Raw genomic sequence first — 24361 nt, 5'->3', positions numbered from 1 at the left:
CAGCGCCCCTTCGCCTATTCGTCATATTCGACGCGCCTGGGTCCCCTTCACCATCGCAGACAACAAACGAGAGTGGAAAGAAGGACCAATACGCCCCCCAGGGACGATAAAACAAGATCAAAATGGCGTCCTCTCTCGCCGCCCAGTTGGCGCAAATCGCCGCCAACTCGAGGACAAGCCTAAACGCCAAGACCCTCAAGGCGACACACTCAAAATCCTTGATCTGGGAGCCCCGGGCGGCCGCCGGTCAGACCTTCGCCGAGATCTACCAGGTGTGCCATGAGGGATTTGAGGAACTCTGCGGTCTGGACCCACGCTTTGCGCACTATGGCGCGTTCCTCTTCAGCGAGCAGAGCCAGGAGGCCGACCGAACTCAGATGAACGCCGAGGATAATGCTGCTTTGGACAAACGGGTCGACTCGTTTCTCCACCTCGTTGGAAGCCGGTTGCGCCTGATGCCCGCAATCAAGGCCGTTGAGTGGTTGATCCGGAGGTTTAGGTATGTACCGCTGTCTTTGCGTCCCGGATTTGATTGCGGTGCTAATGGGCGTCTAGGATTCACGAGTTCAACACCGCAACGCTCATTACGACCTTCTTGCCATATCACACCATCCCGGCCTTCGTCACACTTCTTTCCATTTTGCCCCCGAAGTTCCCCTTAGAGTACCGATTTCTAGACCCTTATATTCGGTCTTTGACAGCACCTCCTCGGGCGGCGATCGTACAGCAGGCTACGAACCGACCAGAGTTCTTGTCGATTATTTCCGAATACACCCTAGAATCATGTCGGGCGAAACAAGAATACCCAGCTCTTGTATCGTTCTGGGGCGGTGTCATGGCGGAGGCTGTCAACGGGATGTTGGACAAAATGCGCTCAGGCAGGAAGAACATACAGTTGCAGAATGACCACATCCTCCTCCAGCAGATTGGGCCGGTCTTGAGCGAGGCCATGATCATGAAGGAGGTCCCAGGGGCGCAGATAGCGAGCTACATGATAGTCGCAATTCTAGGCGCAAAGGGCAGCCTCAATGACTCCGCCCTCACGGCTTTCATGGACCAGCTGGTTCACGGGTGGAGCGTCGACACACACCGCCCGGGTCTCGTTTGCCTGTGCATCCTCGCACAGCACCGGTCGGCAAAGCAGGTTTCGGGCCGGGTTGCGAAATCCCTTATCAAGGTCCAGGATCTGGTCCCGACATTGGTAGATATCGGCCGCCAACACCGGGTCGACAAGCTGGCGAATGGCCTTGCGCTTGCCTTTGTTGATAGGTTGTCAAAGAAAGGCGACGTTAGGAGTCTTCCCGCCGTCAACTCACTCCTTCTGGCAAACTTGCTGCAGGACAAACAGATCAAGGTTATCTACAAGGCCTTGCTTCTGGCTGCTCATAAGGTCAACGACACAGTTGATCAAGACGGACAAATTCGCAAGGAGATCGGATCGTGTCTGGTTGGGTTATCTCAAGCCGGAGGAGATACCGGAGATGTTATTAGGGCCGCCATCGAGGAGATCGACTTCAATATCGAAGAGCTTGAGCTTAAACTTGGGGCGGCAATCCGACCGAGACTTGCGCTTGAGCAAGGCTTGGATGCCGAGGAGGAGGCAAATGGGGTGGAATCCGTTGAAGAGAAGCCCAGTCTAGACTCGACACTTCAGGAACTGTCCAAGCTCAAGCCGACTACGGATTCGTGCCTTTCACAGGGGCCGACGCCATTGTTAAACGACCTTTGCGCGGTTTTCCTATCCGCCGCAGCTGCCGACGGCGATCTGGAGAAATTCGATGCTACTCCCGTACTCAGTCGGCCTGTGGCCACAAGCAATCCGTTCTACCTCACTTTCTACATGCGCATCTGGTCCGGGCCATTTCCCACACTGGCGAAGGTGGCAGCTCTAGATCGGGTCAAGCTACGGCTCAAGGAAAGTGATTCGGTTGACACGGATTTCCAGGGGGTTCTTCCTTACTGCATTGTTGCTCTGAGCGATCCCGCGAAGAAGGTTCGCCGTGCTACCGCTGATCTTGTTGCGGTTTTGGCCTCACTTCTGAAGGCACAGCCACGCCAGCTCTGGGCTAGCAAGGTTCTGTATGGGAAAACCGGCGTGCCGAATGCCCTTGACTCCGAGGTTCTCAAGTCCCTAGTTAGCTTGGTGCTTGTACCGTCCCTGGAAGAGTCCGTTATCCACGATGGGCACATTCTTGCGGCCCTCGTCAGCGCTCTCGAGAGTTCAAAGGGCTCGTCTGGCAAAGACGGGGAAAAGCGTCATCTCTCCCACGCTGCAAGACTCTCCATATTGAAGTTCCTTTGCGGGCACGCTACGGAGACTCCGATCTTAGCGACGAAGCTGCGGTTACTTCGGTCGCTCAATCAGATACGGAGCATTTCAGGCACCTCCCGCACCGATCTTTTGCTCCCACTTCTGCATTGGTGGGCGGCTCTCAGTCCCGAAGACGCCACTGCTCTGGCCACACAGGAATCCGTTGACGAAGCTGCTGTGGATGATGCGGTTGTGGACATTGTCATTGCGAACCATACCGCTGGCCTCAAGGCTTGCTTCCAGCTCATCAATGACCCTAAAACGACTCTTCGGCCTAGGTTAATCCAGGCTATCTTCAACCGCATCACCAAGATGTGGCCCGCGATGAAGCCTGATGTCAAGTCCTCCACGGCCCGGTCCATGTTCAACATTACCCAAACACCTTCACCATCCGAGCAGAACCTCGTTATTGCCGAGGCCGTGGACGTTTTGCGCAAGGTGGATCTGACGAGCGATATCCTACTAGAATTTATTGATTCACTGCAAGACGAGGTCAAGCTGGTTGCCGAAAAGCCAGCGAACAAGCGAAGACGGGTTAGCACCACGGAGCAAAGCCGTGCAGTCGCCTTACAGAGCAACCAAGAAGTCAAGACGGCACTGAACAAGACGACGTTTGTCTTGGAACTTGTGCAAGAGTCTGAGCCAGCGAACCACCCCGAGCTGCTGCCAAGTCTCTTCACCACCTTGTCAGATCTTCATAGTCTCGGCACTCTGATCGGCTCGGAGCTGGGCTACCTTCAGAATCTCGTGCTGAGCAGTCTCCTCGCCATGATCCCGGTGTACAGAGATAACAAGGATTTGTCCATTGATGCCTCCGTCGGGTATGGTGATGTATTGGCCACCTGCATTCAGAAATCATCTAGTCCAACCGTGATCAACGCAGCACTCCTCTTAGTCGCGAGCCTCGCCCGGACCGCTCCCGATGTTGTGCTACAAAGCGTCATGCCTATCTTCACCTTCATGGGCAGCTCGGTGTTGAAGCAGGCCGACGACTACTCTGCTCATGTTGTCAACCAAACGATCAAGGAGGTCATTCCGCCCCTGATCGACACCTTCCGCAAGAGAGGGCGCAACGTGGTGGCCAGCACTAAGGATCTCCTCGCTAGCTTCGTGACGGCATATGAACACATCCCTTCGCACCGGAAGCACGACCTGTTCATCTCTCTAGTCCAGAACCTCGGGGCCGAAGATTTCCTCTTTTCCATCCTAGCTATGTTTGTTGACCGGTATGCTGCGACCGACAACATGATATTGTTCACGACTCAGATGATGAGCTCTTTCTCGGTTGAGATTCAGTTGCAGACGCTCATCCAGCTCTTGGATTTAATCAGCGACATCTTCAAGCCGAAACCCACGTTGTCCAAGGTTCTGTTGGGTGGCGATTCCGCCGGCGACCATGACACACAAAAGGTCGCTGCGAAGCAACTAAACCTGCTTCCCCACCTGCTCTCTAATAGGCGCTTGAAGCGCGAGATTACGCAGTTGGCAGAAAGAGACGACATGGAGACGGGCAAGATCCGCGATCTTTATGCGTCCCTGCTAGAGAGGATCCTGACGTTGGCGACCACAGTCAAGTGCAAGAAGGCCCTCCACAACCGCTGCGGTGACGCGCTCTCGAACCTGCTCAACCTTCTTTCCATTGCCGAATTCATTAAGAGTGTTGAGGCCTTGCTCGACCGCCCCAACGTCGGGCTGCGACAGAAGGTTCTGCGGGCCCTCGAGCTGCGTGTCGACAGCGAGAACACCGGCGACCCAGAGTCGCGTGAAGCGCTGCTTGCTTTCCTACCGCAGTTGACCGCCGTTATCCGTGAGTCGGACGACATGAACTACAAGCACACCGCGGTGACTTGCGTGGACAAGATCTCGGAGAAATACGGCAAGAAGGATCTCGACGCAGTGGCTGCGGCCGCCACGACCATTGCGGGCGATCACTGCCTCGGCCAGTCATCTGAGAGCCTCCGGGTCATGGCCTTGCTGTGCCTTGCGTCGCTTGTGGATGTGTTGCAAGATGGCATCGTCCCAGTTCTACCTGTTGCTATCCCTAAGGCGCTCGCATATCTGGAGCAGAGCCTGGTGGGCGAGACGCCGAACGCCGAACTGCACAACGCGGCGTATGCGTTTATGGCTGCGTTGGCGCAGCATATCCCGTACATGATTACCGGCTCGTATCTCGACCGCCTTCTGGCTTGCTCCAACGCTTCGGCCGCTGTGGAGCTCGATGATGAGTCCAACGACAACCGGATGCACTGCCTCCAGTTCCTGGCTAAGCTGGTGGAGCCCAAGGTCTTTTACAATGCGCTCAACCAAAACTGGGCTTCCGCTTCTGGCCATGGGGCTCTGGTAAGTTATACTCGACTCATAACTCGTTTTCAAGTTTTGATTTGCTGACATGGGAATCAACCAGGCTATTGCCGAGTATCTCTACGTGCTGGGACTAGCCCTCGATAAGCATTCCAAGGCGGTGGTGTCCAAGAACGTGACGGTGCTTTCCACCATCCTTTTAAGCTTGTTAGACCTGAGAAGGACGGTGGCATCAGGCCAGGCCCAAACCCCGATTACCCTCTCCGAACTGGACGAAATCGAGGCCCGCATCGGCGACGATGCGCTCAAGATGATCTACAAGCTCAACGACGCCGCCTTCCGGCCCGTCTTCTCCAAGCTAATGGAGTGGGCCGCCAGCGGCCTGCCCAAGAGCGATTCCTCCGGTCGTGCCCTCCGTCTTTTCGCCGTCTACGGATTCCTCGACACTTTCTTCGGCAACCTCAAGTCCATCGTCACCAGCTACGCTTCCTACATCACAGACAGCGCCATCGCCGTGCTGTCGTCAACCAACCTCCAAGACGCCGATGCCAAGGCACTCTGGAAGCGCGTGCTGCGCACCCTCGCGCAGTGCTTTGAGCACGACCAGGACGGTTTCTGGCAGGCGCCGGCACACTTTGGTGTCGTAGCGCCCGTGCTAGTCGAGCAATTCCTTCTACTTGGTAACACCGCAGCCGCTGCTACGCCCTCGGAAGAGGAAGAAACTCTGATCGCGGCTGTGGTTGAACTAGCTGCTGCGGCGGACTCGCAGGAGCACCATAAGGAGCTCAACGGGTCACTGCTTAAGCACCTGCGCAGCGGGCAGGCGGGAGTGCGAGTAGGTGTGGTCCGGTGCCAGCAGGCCCTGACGGTCCGGCTGGGAGAGGAGTGGTTGCAGGCGTTGCCGGAGATGTTACCGTATATTAGTGAGTTGCAGGATGATGATGATGAGGTGGTGGAGAGGGAGAATAGGCGGTGGATTGTGGAGATTGAGGAGAAGTTGGGCGAGAGTCTGGATTCTATGTTGCAATAAGTGGCTCTCACTTGTTTAGCGGTATCGCCGAAATGGAATGGAGGTACCTATGGTTGAGTTGTGTGCCTTTGTGTGTGTAATGGCAGTTGGGTGATAATGTCAGACATTTGCCTCGGGAACTCTTTGGATTGGGAAAGCCAGGTTTAAAAAAAATCAACATTGTTCCATATGAAACTCTTCCATATGAAAATCGTCTAAAGTCACCCGGATATTACAACGTGCCTCGGAGTTCTTCTGCCACTCATGTCGGGATCACCGAAGGGATGGTGTGTTTAACCCTAACCCTCAGCCGACATGGACTTCCCTCGGCTTGCTTGATGATGATCTCAAAGATCGGGCAGCTCTGTACAGCTTCTCCCGAATGATGTAGTACTACTAGCTATTTACATACTCTTGTCCGACCACATTTAATGAGGTTTCATGCAACGGTCTGCACCCCGCTGATCGGGCGCATGTGGTTTCCCCAAGTTTTTCTTGACGTTCAGTGGGTCGTCGAACGATCGGGGAGCGTGGGGAGTTAGCGGTGTACCCCTGCCCATCAGAGAACCTCTCTTGGCGGCGAGGTTGAACACTAACAGGCGTTGCCCCACCAATAGAACCCCGATCCAATCGGCACGCCCAAGCTGTCCCCAGCAAGAGCCGAGGCTCAAGACTGCAGGCAATTTGCGGCTTTCGGGGCTTCACTCAGACACATGTTTGCTGTCTCCAGGGGACTCAAAGTGGAACTTTGGACCTGCTTCGCGTTTTTGACGATTCGACCTTATCGCAACACATTTCGACTCGTTTATCCTGGGCGCGCGTCTCCTGGTTGCTGGCGATAACGATGGCTGGACAGTAAAAGGAGAATAAAATACAATAAACACGACACCGCCGCCACTGTGTTTTGATTGGATTTTGTCGGGAGCTGGACGAATGACGTGAAGTCAACCCCCAGTGACAAGACCTTATTTCCACGACACACGACACCTCCAACTCTCTCTTGTGGCTCACCCCCCACCATCGGCATCATTATGGCCAGCAACCGAACGTCATACCTGGCAGCGGACGGCCTTTCGCAGGCACGCGGCCTGTCGTCGTCCATCACCTCGCTGTCCTCGAGCCCCTCGACCCGCCATCCTTCTTCCTCGCACATCTCCAAGACCTACCGACAGGCCTCCACGCTTTTCCTCACGCGTCGGCTTCCCGAGGCACTGTCGACTGTGCTACCCTTAGTCACGCCGCCTCAATCCCCAAACGACGGCAGCGATGACCGCGCGTCTAATGCTAGCGGGTCGACGGCTACCGTGACGCCGACAGAGCCGGCACCCGTCATCCGGGCGTCGCGCTCATCACGGGTCAAGGTGTGGAGTTTGTACTTGACTGTGCTGAACGCGATTGCTGAGCTGGAGCCGGACGATGGCAAAGACGCGTTCGGTGCGCAGGAGTGGCGGACGCTGTGCTACAAAGTTCGCTCGGGAGATATCTGGGAGGAAGTCATTCGCAATGGGTATCATGGAGTCGAGGGGGACGTGGATGCGGAGGTGGTTATCAATTTGTAGGTGTCGGCCTTCTATTTTTATTTTTACTTTTTTTGCTTTCGCTCTCGCTTGAGACTAACACCTCGCAGGGCCACCCTCCTCCTCGCACACTCCAAAACCCAGGCTTTGAACCAGAAACGGCTTGAGAACTATCTCGCCGCGGCCCGCACCCCTAATCTTGACATCCCCGCCGACCGCTTCTCCGAATCCCCACGCCGGTACGCATCACCAGGGAAGCAACAAACGCCCCGTCGCCCAGCCCCTAGCGGTGCCGACACCCCGCGCGACCTCGCCGCACGTGTCAAGCTCCTCGAGCTCTACACACTTCACGTTCTCCCACGCAACAACGAATGGGAGTATGCGCGCGAGTTCATCAACGTGAGCCCCGTGCTCGACGACGAGCGGCGCGAGGCCTTCCTGCAGGCACTCGACACCCTGCATGACGAGCAGGCCGAGGCGGAGCGGCGCGAGGAAGAGGAGCGTGCCCAGCGCGAGGAGGCGATACGTCGGGATATCGAGGAGGCGCGGCGGCTGCGGGCGGAGAACGAGGCGAGGGAGAAGAAGCGGCTGGAGGAGGAGCGAGTGCGACGGGAGACGGCGGAGAGGAATGCGAAGAAGGAGAAGGAAAAACAGAAATTGACTGCATCGTCCTCATCGGCGTCGTCATTGTCGTCACCGACGGAGGGTGATTTCGGACTCGACAAGACGCCACCTACAACGCCGGCGCTAAAGAAGACCACTAGGACTGGAAGCAGCAGCAGCTCGGTGCGGTCTAAGAGGCCGCTGCCGCGGCAAGGGGGTGCCGGGAACAGCAGTAGCAGCGCGGTTGTTGCCCCACCCACGCTCATATCGCGGGCGACAACGGTGCTGGGGAATCTTAGCAAATTGGTCGACGAAGTAGCCCGGGCATTCCAGACGAATCCGTACGTGCTGCTGCGGATGCTGGCATTTGTGATTGGGTTGCTGCTGCTGGTGAGCCGGAAGAAGGTGCGGGAAAGGCTGGTACGGATTATTGGGGTGAGCTGGAACAAAATCAAGGCTACGGCGGGGATGGGAACCAAAGTCAGCTATATTTAAACCAACTCCGCCGGCCATAACCCGCCGGCAGGCCGAGGCCCCGCGGTATTATTGGATAGGGGTTCGGTTCCTTTTTTTGGGCCGAATTCGTAGTCAAGCATCGTGTTCGGTTGGTGGCTTTTTCTTTTGTTTTCCATTCCCTTTGCAAAATGTATGGAACGTCCACCGTAGTATTTAGTACACTTTAGCACAACCAAGCAAAACAAATAGGCATCGTCTCAAATATCAAAAGTGGTAAATTGGCTCTTTGTGCCGCTAGATGGTGTTTATCCCATTTTCCTGCTTTGAACTCTCCCTTGACCAAACGCCTGAACGCCGTCAACCTAGTATCAACTCCGTACCCATGTGCTATGAGGCGCAAACTGAGTAAGTAATTTCTGTATGCTTTCCCAAGTCCACCGTGCCGAGAAGCAGACCGCCCATACCCGGGCCCCAGCATCACTAGAACCCTGTCCGATTCGTTTTTTTCTGGTAAAACAGCTGCAGAGAGAAACGATGTCAGCACATATCCACATATTTTCTTAGATGCCCTGAAGTTCATCGCAAGCCAAGCTGAACAAGGCAAGGGAGGGAAAACTCACATCCGTCCGACTACTACCCAGATTAATAATCTTCGGACACCCATCGCGATCCTTCTCCAGTCTTGTGCATTCGAAGCAGTAGAAAGCGTCCGAGATCCCTTCGCCGCCGCACACCACGCACTTGTTCTGGTAGTTGCCGAAGCTGCACTCGTCGCAGATGCGCACCAGCGTCGTTGGCCGCACGTAGGAGTCGCACACGGGACACTTGCCGTCGCATTTGTCGCAGAGCCGGCCGATGGCGATGCCGGATTGCTTGCGGCACATTACGAGGTCACTGGGAGTGAGAGAATCGGGTTAGTAAGTAGTGGGAAAGCGGGAGAGGGGGATTGGGAGAGAGGCTTAGGGAGTTGAGGGAGGACGTACGGGTGATGGCGGGACATTTTGGCTAGTGGCTATGGTTGGTTCGTGAGGTCGTGTTTGTTAGGAAGCTAGAATACGAGGCGGGGAGAGGTCTCGGTCGTTGTTCGTAGTGTTTGCCGCGGTTTGGATGCAAAGGCTGGTAGATGCACGCGACTGGAAATATATTTTCGGTACGTCACAGGTGTCGCTGATCAAGCCGCGGCTCAGGTGGCGTATTTCCAGTAATTTCCAGATGTAATGGGTGGATTACAAAGGGTTAGGGTTATATCGGGTCCAATCTCATCCAGGAATTTGGGGCAGCGACGCAGCACATGGGGCAGTCCGCTCATACATGAACCTGAACATATCGCAAATCGCGCCGCCCCTTTCCCTTGAGGTACATCTTCCAAACTCCGTGGTTTCATGCAGGCTGCAGCTGTATTGGGCACCTTGATCCTGCCATTAAATCCCCACCTCGCCAAACGTTACACCTTTGGTCCGCTGATTTCTCAACTGTCGCGAACTTTCCTCTTAAGCTGCGAGCCCCAGCCCCGCCAGCCACCGAGCTTTGCGCCTGCGCATATGCAAAACAGCCTCGACTTACGTTCAAGCCGGGCATCCGCCACCACCGCCGCAATTCAATCCGCTTCATGAACACGAAATAAATCAGAATGGAAAACGCCACAAACAAACGTAAAGCCTCACCAGAAATCACCACAGACGATGCTGCTGGCAAGCGCCTGAGGCTCGATGAAGACCAGACACCAGCGCCGCCAAGAAACAACGCCGATACCTTGACGGCCGAGGGCGCCTCAGATGACTTCAATTCAACCCGCAACGGAGATGAATCATTCACGGGGAAATCACCAGCAACGCGCCATACCGACCGAAATCCATCACTCCGACGCTCACCCGCAGCGCAGAGACGACCGTCGGCAACCGTCGCCGCTGGCCCACCAACACGACACAATGTGAGCCAGGAGGAGAAGAAGCGCGGGCAGCGGTTGTTTGGCGGGCTAGTCAGCGCGCTCAATCGGTCCGCGTCCGGCCCGCAGCAGCAGAGGAGGCGTGAGATTGAGAAGCGACAGCAGGAAAGAGCGCAGCAGCGGCGGGTGGAGGATGAGAAGCGCCGGGCGGAGAAGCTGGCGGGGTTGAAGAGGAGGCGAGAGATTGCGCAGGTTGAGCTGGATGAGCAGGCGGTATGTTACTATCTCTTGCCTTTCGAGATGAGGTTTGTACAGGGGCTGATGTGGTTTGCTTGTGTAGATGAATACTCGGCACGCGGCGATGCTAGACAAGGCCCACAGTCTGCACACAAAGGCCGAGCCGAGACTTGTAAGCCATTTCTTTCATTCCCGCATCTACTATTCCCGCATTTGTGATCTGACTGACTCTGTCCCAGTACTACCTCCCGTGGGAAACCACGATAGAGCAAGACGACATTGTCGAGGACCAAGTCGATGAGGCGGAAGAGACCGTCGCCCGTGAACGAGCGGACTTCAAGGCGCGCAAGGAACAGCGGCTCCGGGCGTTGAGCGTCATACCCCGGCCACGATCTCCCTCACCTCCTCCCCAGAAGTCGGAGCAAAAACCTGACCGAAAGCCGGAGCCGGAGCTTGAGCCGGGGCCGGGGCCGGGACCTGGGCCGGAAGCGGAGACCGAGTCAGAGGTCAAGCCAGTCAGCATGAGTGAGACCCAGACCAAGGAAGCCGTGCCTGATGACCCCGGGCCGCTGGTGCAGGAAACAAGCACAAAAGGCATAGCTGTACCATCACCAAAAACAGGAGATACTACAGAGCACGACGAGCAAGGCGATGTGGTCTTGCACGACGAGGAGGATACGGTGATATACTAATCCTTCAAATTTTTTCGCCTTATACGACATACCATTATTATTGCGTCATCTATGCTTGTAAATACCTATAATATTTCGCTATATCATTACTCCAGGGAAGCTGGAGTTCCATCTGCAGCTCAGGGATTAACGGTTTAGGTAGTGGGTATTCTGGTAAGCGGATCCGAAGATGCGAACCAGAGTTCGGACAAGATGACACGCTGAAAATTACCTTCTGTCTCACCCCAGGAAGAAAAATACTGTGAGATCCGAGGCAAGAATTAATTTGACCTACACCCAGCCGCGTCATTGAGACTCCCGAATTGGGTATGCACACCGGCTGTTGTGTTAAGCGGATTGGCTCGATGCTTCTCGCTTTGAGTAAAATGCGATACCACCGTGCAGCGGGTCCGGTTTTACGAATCGGACCGCTGCCCTCGTACTCAGTCTGATCCGTCCACCGAAATCCGTTCCCGTCTGCGGGGACAAAAGGTCCTCTAGTTTCACCGGCGTGTCCGAGCGGGTCGAATACACTACATACAATCAACTCCCTTCATGCCGAGGCGTCCTCCACGGCAATGGGCGACTGAGAATACCGGTTTGGATGTAAACCATGCCAATTGCCATGTAGGGGTGTGCCTCGGCTTGGGACCGTTGAAATCCCAGACCGATAAACTTTTTCTACACCACTCCCGTCATATGTGGTTAGGCGGGAGAAACAATTCGGGCCGGACCATTCTGTTCCTCCCGCCCCCGAAAGAGCGGGGAATGACGGCCGAGTCAGGAATCGATTGGTGTCTGAGGCTCTCCAATTCGCATCTCGATTCGTCCTGTCGTGCCCGTGTAAGTTACATTCGAGCCCCTCTTCGACGTCTGTACTTGACAGGTTCTCTGAGGGGTACATACTGCGAGCCAGGATACCTATAAAACCCACTTCGAGGTGCCTCGGCAGCTCCATCACTCTATTTAACTCTATTTATTTCATCGTTCCCCCTAGTTTACTCCCCTCCTCCATCCACTTCACACCAACAACGACCACCCCCAAAGTAAACAACGAAACAATAAGAAGTAACTAGAACATAAAACACTCCACCAACATGGCCGCTGTCGACAAACTCACCCCCAACGACCACCGCGTCCAACACAAATCCTACACTATCCCCTCCAACCCGTACAACACCACCTACCACTACCTCCTCGCCGAACCGCCCTCCTCGACCCCCACCACCGGCACCGCCCTCCTAGTCCACGGCTTCCCCGACCTCAGCTTTGGCTGGCGCTACCAAGTGCCCCTCCTCCTCTCCCTCGGCCTGCGCGTCATCGTCCCCGACATCGCCGGTTTCGGCCGCACCGACGCCCCCAGCGATCTGCACGCCTACTCTCTCCAGCGTGTCGTCAAGGACCTGCTCGCCATCGTCCGGCACGTCCAAGGCAAAGCCGAAGGCGACGATGTCGAGCCAATCGTGCTAGCGGGCCACGACTGGGGTGGTGCCGTGGTCTGGCGGTTTGCGCTGTGGCACCCGGAGGCGCTGCGCTGTGTGATTAGCGTGTGCACGCCGTATTTCCCGGCTTCGGGCACCTACCTGCCGCGCGAGGAGTTTATCAAGGTGCTGCCGAATTTTGGGTACCAGTTGCAGTGGGCTGGGACGGAGGTTGATGAGGCGCTTGTTGGGCGGGAGAAGATTAGGGCGTTTTTGAAGGTGTTGTATGGCGCGCGTCGGGATGACGGGAAGCAGGTGTTTAATGTGGCGAAGGGGTTGGATCTGGAGGCGCTGGAGGTGGACAAGATTGGGGAGAGTCCGTTGGTGAATGGGGAGGAGTTGGAGTACTATGCGGATGAGTATGCTAGGAACGGGATCAAGGGGCCTTTGTCCTGGTATAAGACCAGCAAGATCAACTTTGACGAGGAGAAGGTGTTGTTCGACGAGGGCCGGGACAAGATCACGTTGCCGACGCTGATGGTGGTGGCTCTTCGCGACAATGCGCTGCCGCCCGCAATGTCGGCCAACATGCATGAGTATTGCACCAACTTGACCAAGAAGGAGGTGAATGCCACGCATTGGGCGCTCTGGGAGGCGGCGGGCGAGACCAACCAGCATTTCAAGGACTTTTTGCAAGGGGTGCTCAAGGAGCAGCCCCTGAAGGCTTCAATTTAGGAGTAAGATAGTATCTTTTGTGATCTTGCGAAGCAGCACCAATCTGGACTTGGCAATCCAAGTCCTCAACACCGTACAAACGCGCCCGCTGCCTTCCACAGATCCCTCCCGTGCCTCATTATTACCACGCCTAGACATTGTCGTCTAATTTAAAGTAGCTTGATACGCCGTAACGCCCAATAAATCAGGAGAAAAGCCGCCCCGAATGACTTTCCAAATTCTTTCTTCTCACGGCATGCCAGTTTATGCCATTCCGCTTGTTCGTGGCCTCGTAAGGCCAAGCAGAGAATCACCATCCAGCGGTGTGGCCCGGCCCGCCATCAAATTGGACGGCGTGTTTGACGGTGCTATGATTTGTCGTCTGCTACTGCGTATTCCACCGCATAACTATTCACTTGAATGACCGTTTCTGACCGTCCACAACGGGCACGGCTGTACTACTTTTCTTTTTGTTGGTTTTCCCACAGATATGACATGCTGAAAACGATCAGTCTGGATGTCAACCTCAAAGAGATAACGGAGCTTTTCCCGTTTTGGAAATGAATGGAGAGAGAAAATAACAACTCACAGTCTGTCCGATATGCACACTGGTTGCAAAATGTGTGCCCCTGGGCAACCTTGGTCTTACAGCGGCCACAGGCGCTGGAATACTGCGCATATGGGTTCTTAGCCGCTTTGGAAAGGAGTTTGCTCTATGGAATGGTTAGTGATACTCAGAGAAAAATAAAAAGGGAAATCGTGATAACTTAAACTCACTTTTGAGATGCCCGTTTGCCCGAGAGTTGCCGACTTCTTCGCTGTTGATGATGTTGATGCGGGAGAACCATAGTACATCTCAGCCTTCTTCTTGACCCCAGGTGTGGCAAGAGAAGTTTTGTTCAGTTTTTGGCACTTGGAACACACCATCGTGATGGTTATCCCAAATTGTTCTATAATTATTGTCGTGTTAAAGGGTTGCCTTGAACAGAGGTCGTGATGCGGTTCGTGTCTTGAAGGTGACCTTGGCGAGGTTGCGAGCTTAAGAGGCGGTGCGAGCCTTGTAAGATGCGAGGAGGCAAAGCCGCTGTGGCTGGGGCCTGGGGCAATTCGTCACCACGGGCACAGCATCTGTGCGACTGCAAGACAAGTGAAGCGCAGCAGCACTCTGATTGGTCGGTCAACCTCCCGAAACACCTTCTTCAGTGCAAGGCTTGAAGCAACTTCTCTCTGGTGGGGTGACGTTTTAACTCAGGCCAATAGAAAGCTTCGGAAGAATGAAAGTCACCAAGCGGAGCCCGTCGCAGCCCCTTGCTAACCCTGCATCGACCGCCCAGGCCCGTCTCGTATCATTTGCAGCTGGAGAATAATAAATTTAAAGATGTAGCTTTTGACAAGTTCAAGGGCTTCACGACGACAGCATCGTTGGCAAACCAACGCGTGCAATCAAAAACTGTCGGCGGCTTGTGTGCCTTCTCTGATTGGCTTTGGTTCCCCAAGTTTTACCTTTTTTGTGAGGCGTCTGCAAGTTCAACCAACTCCTATGCACGGTTGCGGCTGACGAAGCCAAGCACTGCTGCCCAGGGGTCCCCCCCAATTCGCAGGCCTTTTGCTGAAAGGAGGCTGTGCAAGCATCGAACACGACGACTTCTCACCACCTACCCTGATTGACCATCGATAACTTTGACCGAACTTACCACATTTTCGTCTGCTCTTTCCCAGACCTTAACAACGACCTCACGATTTCCGATTCCGACCCTCGATCCCTCTCGTTCCGATCCCAACCGCCCTTGATCGATGGTCCGACGCCCAACCCGATCTTTACTCCCCAACCCTCCGCCCGACTTGCCGTGAGCGGCGCCGCCCCTCGCACGGCATGGCTGGCCGCCCTCCTCCTGGGGGCTCCTCGGCCCCACGAAAGAACGATGACCTTCTCCTAGACCTTGATCATGAACAACCAGTATACAGCACCGGGCAGCGATCTGCTCTGACCGATGACGACCTTCTCCACTCTTATGCTTACGACCAAGACGGCGCGCCCTCCCGACCCTCCGTGTCCTACGATGATTTTGTCGGTTCCGGGCAACAAAGACCGCCCGCCGGACGCCCGCCAGCCGCGGGGCCATCGGGCGCGGGGTTGCGTCCAGTTGGGCCTTACGGCCCCGAGATCAACCGGCAATACAGCCAAACATCCGACTTGGGCAACTACCAACGATACGCTGACGACTTCGATGACTACCCCGACGATGGCGGATACTACCAAAACGGGGGGGGCTCGGTGGCTGGCGGAGAGGCCTCCTCGGCCGCACACGGGAATGCTAGGAACAGGAATAGTGTGCTAAGCTTGGGCGGCGGGTTTCTCGGGCGGGTCAAAAATAGGCTAGGAATGGGCGAGGGGTACTCGGAGATGGACCTCCCACTGACAGATCCCCGAGCCAACGCGGGCGCCCGGACAGACACGGCCGTTGAAGTGCCTACCCCACGGAAGGAAAAGAAGTTCGACATGGGGAACTTCAAGTTTGGGTTTGGGAAAGCGAAAGTCGATCCGGCGACCCTCGGACCCCGCATCATCCACCTCAACAACCCCCCCGCGAATGCTGCGAACAAGTACGTCGACAACCACATCTCGACCGCCAAGTACAATGTCGCGACGTTCCCCGTCAAGTTCCTCTTTGAACAATTTTCCAAATTCGCCAACATCTTTTTCTTGTTCACCGCCGCGCTGCAGCAGATCCCAGGACTCTCTCCCACCAACCAGTATACCACCATCGGCCCGCTCATTGTGGTGCTCTTGGTATCTGCCGGTAAAGAACTTGTGGAGGACTATCGCCGGAAGCAGGCCGACAAATCGCTCAATATGTCCAAGGCCCGCGTTTTGCGCGGTTCGAGCTTCGAGGAGACGAAGTGGATTAACGTTGCCGTGGGAGATATCATCCGCGTGGAGTCTGAGGAACCTTTCCCGGCCGATCTAGTTCTCCTAGCCAGTTCCGAGCCCGAAGGACTTTGCTACATCGAGACCGCCAACCTGGATGGTGAGACCAACTTGAAGATCAAGCAGGCCTTACCCGAGACTTCCTCCATGGTTAGCTCGACCGAGGTCAGCCGGCTCGGTGGCCGTATCCGGTCCGAACAGCCCAACAGCAGCCTGTACACATACGAGGCGACCCTAACCATGCAGGCTGGTGGGGGCGAGAAGGAGCTGTCGCTGAACCCGGAACAGCTGCTTCTCCGTGGCGCTACTCTTCGAAACACTCCCTGGATCCACGGCGTCGTGGTCTTCACGGGCCACGAGACCAAGCTCATGCGCAACGCAACCGCTGCTCCCATCAAGCGGACCAAGGTTGAGAGGCAACTGAACAAACTCGTCTTGGTGCTTGTTGGTATGCTGTTGGCTCTCAGCGTTATCTCAACCGCCGGAGATCTCATCATGCGCCGTGTCTCCGGCGACGGGCTCGTTTACCTCGACCTGGAGACGTTGAGCGATGCCCTGGCCATCTTCCGCATTTTCATCAAGGACATGGTCACATACTGGGTGCTGTTCTCGGCGTTGGTGCCTATCTCCCTCTTCGTCACGCTTGAGCTGATCAAGTATTGGCACGGTATTCTCATCAACGACGACCTGGACATGTACCACGACGTTACTGACACTCCGGCTAACTGCCGCACGTCAAGTCTGGTCGAAGAGCTGGGCATGGTCGAGTACGTGTTCTCAGACAAGACAGGGACCCTGACTTGCAACCAAATGGAGTTCAAGGCGTCGTCGATTGCCGGCATCATGTACGCTGAGACCGTTCCTGAGGACCGCGTCCCGACCATTGAGGACGGCGTTGAGGTAGGAATCCACGAGTTTAAGCAGCTCAAGGCGAATCTCAAAGACGGCCACCCGACCGCTCAAGCAATCGACCAGTTCCTTACCTTGCTCGCTGTGTGCCACACCGTCATTCCAGAGCGTGACGAGGCAGACAACATCAAATACCAGGCGGCTTCTCCCGACGAAGGTGCCCTTGTCGATGGCGCAGTGCAGCTGGGCTACAGATTCTTTGCGCGTAAACCCCGCGCCGTCATTATCGAGGTCAACGGCGAGAAGCTCGAGTACGAGCTCTTAGCCGTTTGCGAGTTCAACTCTACCCGAAAGCGAATGTCGACCATTTACCGCTGCCCCGACGGCAAAGTCCGGTGCTACACCAAAGGCGCCGATACAGTCATTCTCGAGCGCCTGAACAACAACAACCCCCACGTCGATGTGACCCTCCGCCACCTCGAAGAGTACGCCTCGGAAGGGCTGCGGACGCTCTGCTTGGCTATGCGTGAGGTTCCTGAACACGAGTTCCAGGAGTGGCACAAGGTGTACGATAAGGCCCAGACGACTGTGAGCGGAAACCGTGCCGAGGAGCTGGACAAGGCTGCCGAGCTTATTGAGAAGGAGTTTTACCTTTTGGGTGCCACTGCAATCGAAGATCGTCTGCAGGACGGCGTGCCTGAGACAATCCACACGCTTCAGGAAGCTGGGATCAAGGTTTGGGTCTTGACGGGTGATCGTCAGGAAACGGCTATCAACATTGGTATGAGTTGCAAGCTGCTCAGTGAGGAGATGATGCTTCTCATCGTCAACGAGGAAAACGCCGCTGCGACACGGGACAATATCCAAAAGAAGCTCGACGCGATTCAAAACCAGGGCGATGAGTCGATCGAGATGGGCACCCTGGCTCTGATCATTGACGGGAAATCCTTGACCTACGCGCTGGAAAAGGACTTGGAAAAGCTCTTCCTCGACCTCGCCATCAAGTGCAAGGCCGTCATTTGCTGCCGTGTCTCACCGCTGCAGAAGGCTATGGTCGTGAAGCTGGTGAAGAAGTACCAAAAGGAGTCTATTCTTCTTGCGATTGGCGACGGAGCGAACGATGTCTCCATGATCCAGGCTGCGCACATTGGTATTGGTATCAGCGGTATGGAGGGTCTTCAAGCTGCCCGTAGCGCCGACGTCTCGATTGCGCAGTTCCGCTTCCTCCGCAAACTGCTTCTGGTCCATGGCGCATGGAGTTATCACCGCGTGGCCAAGGCTATTTTGTTTTCGTTCTACAAGAACATTACCCTTTATCTGACGCAGTTTTGGGTGCGTATATCACCGCCCTTCCCTCTTTGGTTACGGTAGCTGACATTCACTAACCTGTTATAGTACGTATTCCAAAACGTCTTCTCTGGTGAAGTCATCTACGAATCCTGGACGCTCTCCTTCTACAACGTCTTCTACACCGTCCTCCCGCCTCTCGTCCTCGGCATTCTGGACCAGTTCGTCTCCGCTCGCCTGCTAGACCGTTATCCGCAGCTATACAGCCTCGGCCAGAACAACAGTTTCTTCAAGGCCAGTGTCTTCTCGTCGTGGATCATAAACGCCGTCTACCACTCCGTCATCCTCTACCTCGGCGGCTCCGCCTTCTTCATCAACGACGGGCCCCAAAACGACAGCTACCCGGCCGGCAAATGGGTCTGGGGTACGGCCATGTACGGTGCCGTGCTCCTGACCGTGCTCGGCAAAGCCGCGCTCGTCACGAACAACTGGACCAAGTACCACGTCATCGCCATCCCCGGCAGCATGGCGATCTGGATCGTATTTGTGGCTGTCTACGGCACCGTGGCGCCCAAGCTGGGTTTCTCGGTGGAGTACTTCGGCGTGATCCCGCGGTTGTTTACCAGCCCGGCGTTTTGGCTTCAGATGCCGACGCTGGCGATTCTGTCGCTGGCGAGGGACTTTGCCTGGAAGTTTAGCAAACGTCTGTGGCGGCCGGAGCCGTACCATCATGTGCAGGAGATCCAGAAGTATAACATTCAGGATTATCGACCGAGGTATGTTCTCCCCTTTCTTTCTCTTATAACTACCCATCCTCACATACGTGGGCTTGGAAATGGTTAACTAATCAACAACTTGTGTACTAGGATGGAGCAATTCCAAAAAGCCATCCGGAAGGTGCGCCAGGTGCAGCGCATGCGCAAGCAACGCGGTTATGCCTTCTCGCAAGCCGACGAATCCCAGACCCGTGTGCTACAGGCCTATGATACGACACAGCACCGCGGGCGGTATGGCGAGATGGCGAGTTCGCGACCGCAATAAAAAAAATAAATAAAGAAAAAATAAATGAAAATAAATAATACGACTAGGAAGGGGTGGGTAGAGAGAAACGTGGAGTTGGCTGGCTGCTTTTTTTCTTCTCTGCTTCTTCTTCTGTTCTGGGATATCGCGGGTTCGGGCCCGTCCGTGGCTTTGATGGGTTGGGGGAAGGGAGGTCAGCGGTGATGGGGGTGGGTTTTGCCTGTCCCTTTTTGGTTGAGGAGGGAAGTGCTTTGATGACGACTGCGACTGGGAGGAACGGGGGTGGATGGAGGCTGATTTGATGTGATTATGTTTGGGGATAAGGGGGATGGATTTACATTGCGGTTCCGAGCCTTTTACTTTTTTCGGTTTGCAAGTCCAAAAAGAAGATTTGAAAATTCTACACTTTGATCCGGTTCGAGGCTTTTACCTGTTGGATGGATGTCTGTGGTCTTGCTACAGACTGGGCACTGGCAAGGTGGATGGGTTCTTCAAAAGCTCGGGCGAGGCTTGTTGATTGCTTTACGGTGTAGCAAGGGTGTGTTTGTTTTTGTATCCCGGGATAATTGTTCATTCTGAACTCGGTCACGTTTCGTAACAATTCCTTCGCTGTGCCTCCGATATACCCTGACCTAAGGAAATCACTGAACGGAATGAGTGGTTGGGTTCCGGTGTACTTCGTCCCTCTCTCAAGGTTCCGACTATTGATCCCGCTGGGTAGGTAGCAACGTTGATCTCGCCTGGTCCTTGCTGCCCTGCTGCTTGTTTACCTATTCATCCACTTCCCACCCCCGAAATATCTCTATTTATCCATACCAATTCCACCAATCGACACCACCAACAACAACAACAACAACACCCTCACCCTTCCCTAAATCCGCTCTCTTCTTCCCAGGACTCTTTTCCCGCTACCAGTGTCCCCTCTTGCGTATGTACCCGTGCCTCGCGGGCCCTGCTTATTTAAGTAACGATAGTCGGTTTCCCCGACTTCCAGATGCAGTGCACTGCCGACAGGACCGCGCCGATCGTTTGGGCGTCGATCGATGCGGGCCTAACCGCTTTTTCTTCTCTCTCCCTCTCTAGGAGTTGGGGGAAAGAGCGGGGAAGGAGGAAGGGCGCAAGCTTGGTTCTTTTGCATTGTGACTTCGCAGGGAACGGGCGTCTCGTGACTGGACTTCATATGGGAGAGATGCCATGCCTTTTTTCTTTTTTTTTTTTTTGCCTAGCAATCCGTCTCGATGTGAATGGTCCGGTTAGGGAAAGCACGCGTACAATCTTGAAGAATTGATCCGGTCGAGATAGGGAATCCCGTCTCCGAAGCAGGTTGATATGTACACTATTAAGACTGACATGCCGTGTTAAGACTTCGTCTTCAAAGACCGGTGGCTTGATCGTTACACTACACCCGATAGGGAGCAAGGGGATGGACGAACGGACTGCTTGTGTGACCGGCTATGTCTCAACCCCGGATTGTGAAGAAAGAGAGACCTCCCAAGCTGCCCACACACCATGCGCTACGTGGGCGTCTATGACGATCCGAGGAGCACATGAGTGTGATTTCCATGCTGCCCGAACACAGACATCGGGGTTGGGCATTCTCCGTAAAGAATAACCATTGGCGGGGGAAGCTTGAACGCAGGTGAAGTCGAGAGACAGAACAGGGCACCACCGTCTTTTCCGTTTGTTTGGAAGCCGGCTCTTTCCCCTCTTCCGTTTTCCCCATCTAGTGTACGTTGAAAGAACAAGAGACAAAAGAGAGACACCCATCGGGCGATCACTCAGTCTCTCGTTCCCCGGTTCCCGTTTTGGGAGATGCCCAGTCGGCTGTCTCACAACTCGGCGGAGATACGGACGGTTACACAGACGGGAATAGCGCCGGTGTGTTGCAGGAATATGTTGCTGAGGTTTGTTGACTGCGATTGCTATGAGGGTTCTAGTCTAGGGGGCTGCTGTTAGACAACGCAACTGACTTTGATCTGTCTAGACATGAGCTAAAAGTGTGATGCTGTTAGGTTGATATGAATGCCCCTGGATAAAGTATCCGTCTCGCGGTGGTCAAGAACGCCGAGTAGACCAATATCGCATGCTCGGTAGGTATTCGCCCCGTACAAGTCCTACCATGAAGAGCCTGGAACCATGCTACAACCCGTCACATACACAGCTTGATAGGTGGTATTAACCCGTCAAAAAACCTTCAGAAAAATTTCCCCAGGCACCGGGCACTCACTTCCCCTTCATCCATACCTACTTCTTTCTCCGATTCACGGCCTCCCTCGCCCTGACTCACAATCTACCCCCGAGACCTACAAAGTTCCCTCTCCACCACCCCAAATTCCCCAAAACATCGTGACTCCACTCAAGCCCCGAGCGTTAGTGTAGTGAACTCAGATTTACCCACCAACCCACATAGGTGAAAGATAGATATATTCCCTCTCTCCACATCACTCCGCTTCCCCTCACCCTAACGGCCCACGATCCTCCACTTCCAACTCCGCCTCGGCCTCCGCTCCCCCAACCTCTTCTCTATCTTTATTATCTCTCCCCACAAACACGAAGCAGAACTATCATACACAGTATTCTCTTCCACTATCTCATCCCCAACCCGGCCTCGGACTCTTGATCGAGAGGGACTTTCCGCCGAGCCTACCCCACAATATGTCCGGGCCGAACGTTTTACTGATTTTTTAGCTTTCGTGGGGGCTGAGTGGACTTTTTTTCGTTTTGAGACTCGGCGTGGCTTTTTTCGGGACGAATAAGGGGGGAAAGGGGGCGGGGGGCGCTTGATGGGGAGATGAGATGAGGCTTGATGGGGAGATGAGATGAGGCTTGATGGGGAGATGAGATGAGGTTTGACACCCACCCACACACACGTGCTCGAGAGAGGCGCGCAAAGAGTGGTGGTGATCGATGATCGGTTGGCGGGGATGGGGCTGTCGAGTCTCGGAAGAGGGAATTGAAAGGAGAGGAGCCGGGGTTGGGATAAGTACATAGAGCTTGTGGACTTTGATGATTAGAGTTATAAGTCAGATCAGTTACCAGTTACTTCGCTGCCTATGGATAAAACATTCAATGCGAGGGGGGATTGATGGCATCCCACCCCAAAGCCCGTGGTCTCTACCCAAGCCCGAGGTCGAAGCCGGAGGTAGCACAGAGCCGACCGACCTGTCGGCCAGTGTCCTCGGTCCGCTCCTCGGAAGTAAAAAAAAAACGTTTCTAGTCAGGGCCAAAGACGTCAAACCCCCAAACTTTACTTTCTCCACGGGATGTCTAACCCCCCCTGCTTCTAACCGCCTTCTCTCACTCACCATCTGCATGCAGGTCGCCCAATTATGATTATAATTACCTTGGAAGCTGACTAACTAACCGAGATCTCTTTTGTGTGTGTGTGGCAATAAGCTCTCCACTGAAAGGAAGGCATAATCGGAAAATGCCCAAAAAAGAATTGGAAAGAAGAAAGAAAAAAAACTTCATTCCGTTATCAAAGCCATCTGACCAAACCCCACCACCTCCGTTCCGTCTCCATTCTCACTCAGCTGAGCTGACCACCGGCCAGCCAGCCAAGAATAGACGGAAAAGAATGCTGAACCTGCTTGTCTTAGTTGTCTCCGTTGAGAAAAGCAGATTGAACATCCCCCCGTCAGTCTAGACCATTAGACTCTGAGCAGGCAGACAGGTAAAAGGAGTCTCTTCATCTTTTTTTTTTTTCACTTTCTCATTCTTCCCCCACAAGAGTGGCCCCCAAACACCGGTTAGCGTTCCCCGGCCCGAGTGCGGACAAGGGGGCGATTGAACAAAGTTTTCCACCGGAGTGGAGATTTTTTTTCTTTTGACATGGTACTTTTATCTTTCTTTGACAAGTTGACAGGGGCATCAAGCTTCAAGCCGAGCTAGAACACGGCGGTAGAGAGGAGAAAAAAAGAAGACCAACCCCAGTAGGTTTCTCCACATGGCAGCATTGTAGTGCAGATTGGCGGGCATGATGTTGCTGCATGGCTTTGGACAAAGAGAAACAGAGTTGATGAGTTTGTGTGTGCTGTCAAGGCTCCACATTAATTCATAATTGGTTGATACTTGACTGGCTTGTCTCTCATTAACCCTGCAAGGAACAGAACGACACCAGCTCGGCAGGGAATGAAGCAGGAGGGCAGGTGGTCTTGCGGAGACGGTGTGTGGTTTGGAAATACCAATAGTGCGGTGAATATCAATTATAGGAGGCTGAGCAGGGAAGTGAAAAAGAAGAGTGGAAAAATGCTATCTAGCTGACGCCGCTTTGGGCGTTCGACCCGACGACCGGTCGGTACCGTTGATGAGGAAGTCCCCCAAAAAGGAAAAAGATGAGCATGAGAAATATCAGAGCAGAAAATACGTTATAGTTCCAAGAAAACCCATAAGCTTCCAGGCCGAGTATGATACTCCGTATCCACGACAGGATTCAGAGGTGTCATGTCATGCCCATCCGCCCCGAAGCACAGGGCATTGTCTCTCTCCGTGTGATGCCAAGAAATGTCCCCAGGCTCTCGCCAATGCAAAAATTATGCACCAAAAGAAAACAGTTGCTTTTTCCCATCTAATCCTAACATCGCGCCATACCCGCAAGTCAATCCTAACCCGCTTTTTTCATGATTACCCCATTCGTGCGTGTTGAATAACAAATGACAAGGAAATATGGGAGAGAAAAAAAGAAAGAAAAAAAAGAAATCAGAGTCAAACGACAAGATGAGCACGAAGATGCAAGGGGGTGATTTCGTCCTGCAGCGCAGTGCTGCAGAAAGAACCAGAAAGGAAAAACACCGACAAAGGCGTTCGCTTCCTCCCATTGCGCCAACGCACCACTTCCGAAAACCCCGCGCTAACGTAGCGTGGGAATGCAGGCCAACCCCTGGCCTACCCCAGAAAACACTGGCTGCCCCAAGACGGATCAGGAAAGCACAGGGGGGGTACACCGGTGGCTGCCCCCCAAAAAAGCCACGGGCGTGATCTCAGGCCATTGTGCGGGGAGGAGATAGCCGAGAGAAACGGGCGGTCGGTCAGTGAGTTGCTGGCATGCTGCTGATGCCAGTTTTCGTGCTTGATTTCGATCTGGGAGAGCGGGGAAACCGAGACCCCCGAAGATAGGCTGGTCTCGATCGCTGCAGAAGATGCATGATGGGC

At 54.5% G+C, this 24361-nt stretch overlaps 7 protein-coding genes across 7 annotated transcripts; 5 read left to right on the top strand and 2 right to left on the bottom strand.

Annotated features, from left to right (window-relative positions):
• Nucleotides 1-122: 122 nt before the first annotated feature.
• Nucleotides 123-5642, top strand: C8A04DRAFT_32142 (uncharacterized protein; the record flags this gene model as incomplete). The annotated part of the gene is made up of 3 exons (XM_062781990.1): nucleotides 123-499; nucleotides 556-4651; nucleotides 4716-5642. 3 exons carry the CDS (start codon nucleotides 123-125, stop codon nucleotides 5640-5642), a joined length of 5400 nt encoding a protein of 1799 aa, XP_062633699.1.
• A 1010-nt stretch (nucleotides 5643-6652) lies between these two features.
• C8A04DRAFT_32141 (uncharacterized protein) lies at nucleotides 6653-8236 on the top strand (the record flags this gene model as incomplete). The annotated part of the gene is made up of 2 exons (XM_062781989.1): nucleotides 6653-7176; nucleotides 7249-8236. The coding sequence occupies 2 exons, from the start codon at nucleotides 6653-6655 to the stop codon at nucleotides 8234-8236; spliced, it is 1512 nt and encodes a 503-aa protein (XP_062633698.1).
• Nucleotides 8237-8677: 441 nt separating this feature from the next.
• Nucleotides 8678-9197, bottom strand: C8A04DRAFT_39983 (PHF5-like protein; the record flags this gene model as incomplete). The annotated part of the gene is made up of 3 exons (XM_062784786.1): nucleotides 8678-8716; nucleotides 8818-9091; nucleotides 9181-9197. 3 exons carry the CDS (start codon nucleotides 9195-9197, stop codon nucleotides 8678-8680), a joined length of 330 nt encoding a protein of 109 aa, XP_062633697.1.
• A 630-nt stretch (nucleotides 9198-9827) lies between these two features.
• On the top strand, nucleotides 9828-11011 carry C8A04DRAFT_15035 (pinin/SDK/memA/ protein conserved region-domain-containing protein; the record flags this gene model as incomplete). The annotated part of the gene is made up of 4 exons (XM_062778335.1): nucleotides 9828-10355; nucleotides 10423-10491; nucleotides 10559-10834; nucleotides 10898-11011. The coding sequence occupies 4 exons, from the start codon at nucleotides 9828-9830 to the stop codon at nucleotides 11009-11011; spliced, it is 987 nt and encodes a 328-aa protein (XP_062633696.1).
• Nucleotides 11012-12087: 1076 nt separating this feature from the next.
• On the top strand, nucleotides 12088-13146 carry C8A04DRAFT_39981 (Alpha/Beta hydrolase protein; the record flags this gene model as incomplete). Its single annotated transcript, XM_062784785.1, has 2 exons — nucleotides 12088-12537; nucleotides 12622-13146. The coding sequence occupies 2 exons, from the start codon at nucleotides 12088-12090 to the stop codon at nucleotides 13144-13146; spliced, it is 975 nt and encodes a 324-aa protein (XP_062633695.1).
• A 391-nt stretch (nucleotides 13147-13537) lies between these two features.
• On the bottom strand, nucleotides 13538-14052 carry C8A04DRAFT_39980 (microtubule-associated protein CRIPT-domain-containing protein; the record flags this gene model as incomplete). Its single annotated transcript, XM_062784784.1, has 3 exons — nucleotides 13538-13623; nucleotides 13715-13838; nucleotides 13903-14052. The coding sequence occupies 3 exons, from the start codon at nucleotides 14050-14052 to the stop codon at nucleotides 13538-13540; spliced, it is 360 nt and encodes a 119-aa protein (XP_062633694.1).
• Nucleotides 14053-14998: 946 nt separating this feature from the next.
• Nucleotides 14999-19231, top strand: C8A04DRAFT_39979 (uncharacterized protein; the record flags this gene model as incomplete). Its single annotated transcript, XM_062784783.1, has 3 exons — nucleotides 14999-18235; nucleotides 18299-18966; nucleotides 19057-19231. The coding sequence occupies 3 exons, from the start codon at nucleotides 14999-15001 to the stop codon at nucleotides 19229-19231; spliced, it is 4080 nt and encodes a 1359-aa protein (XP_062633693.1).
• Nucleotides 19232-24361: the final 5130 nt, after the last annotated feature.

Source organism: Dichotomopilus funicola (genome assembly GCF_033296635.1).
Source record: "Dichotomopilus funicola strain CBS 141.50 unplaced genomic scaffold C8A04scaffold_81, whole genome shotgun sequence".
NCBI classification, from domain to species: Eukaryota; Fungi; Ascomycota; class Sordariomycetes; order Sordariales; family Chaetomiaceae; genus Dichotomopilus; species Dichotomopilus funicola.
The sequence above is the reverse complement of the archived record's forward strand: the minus strand, read 5'-3'. Positions and strand labels throughout refer to the sequence as shown.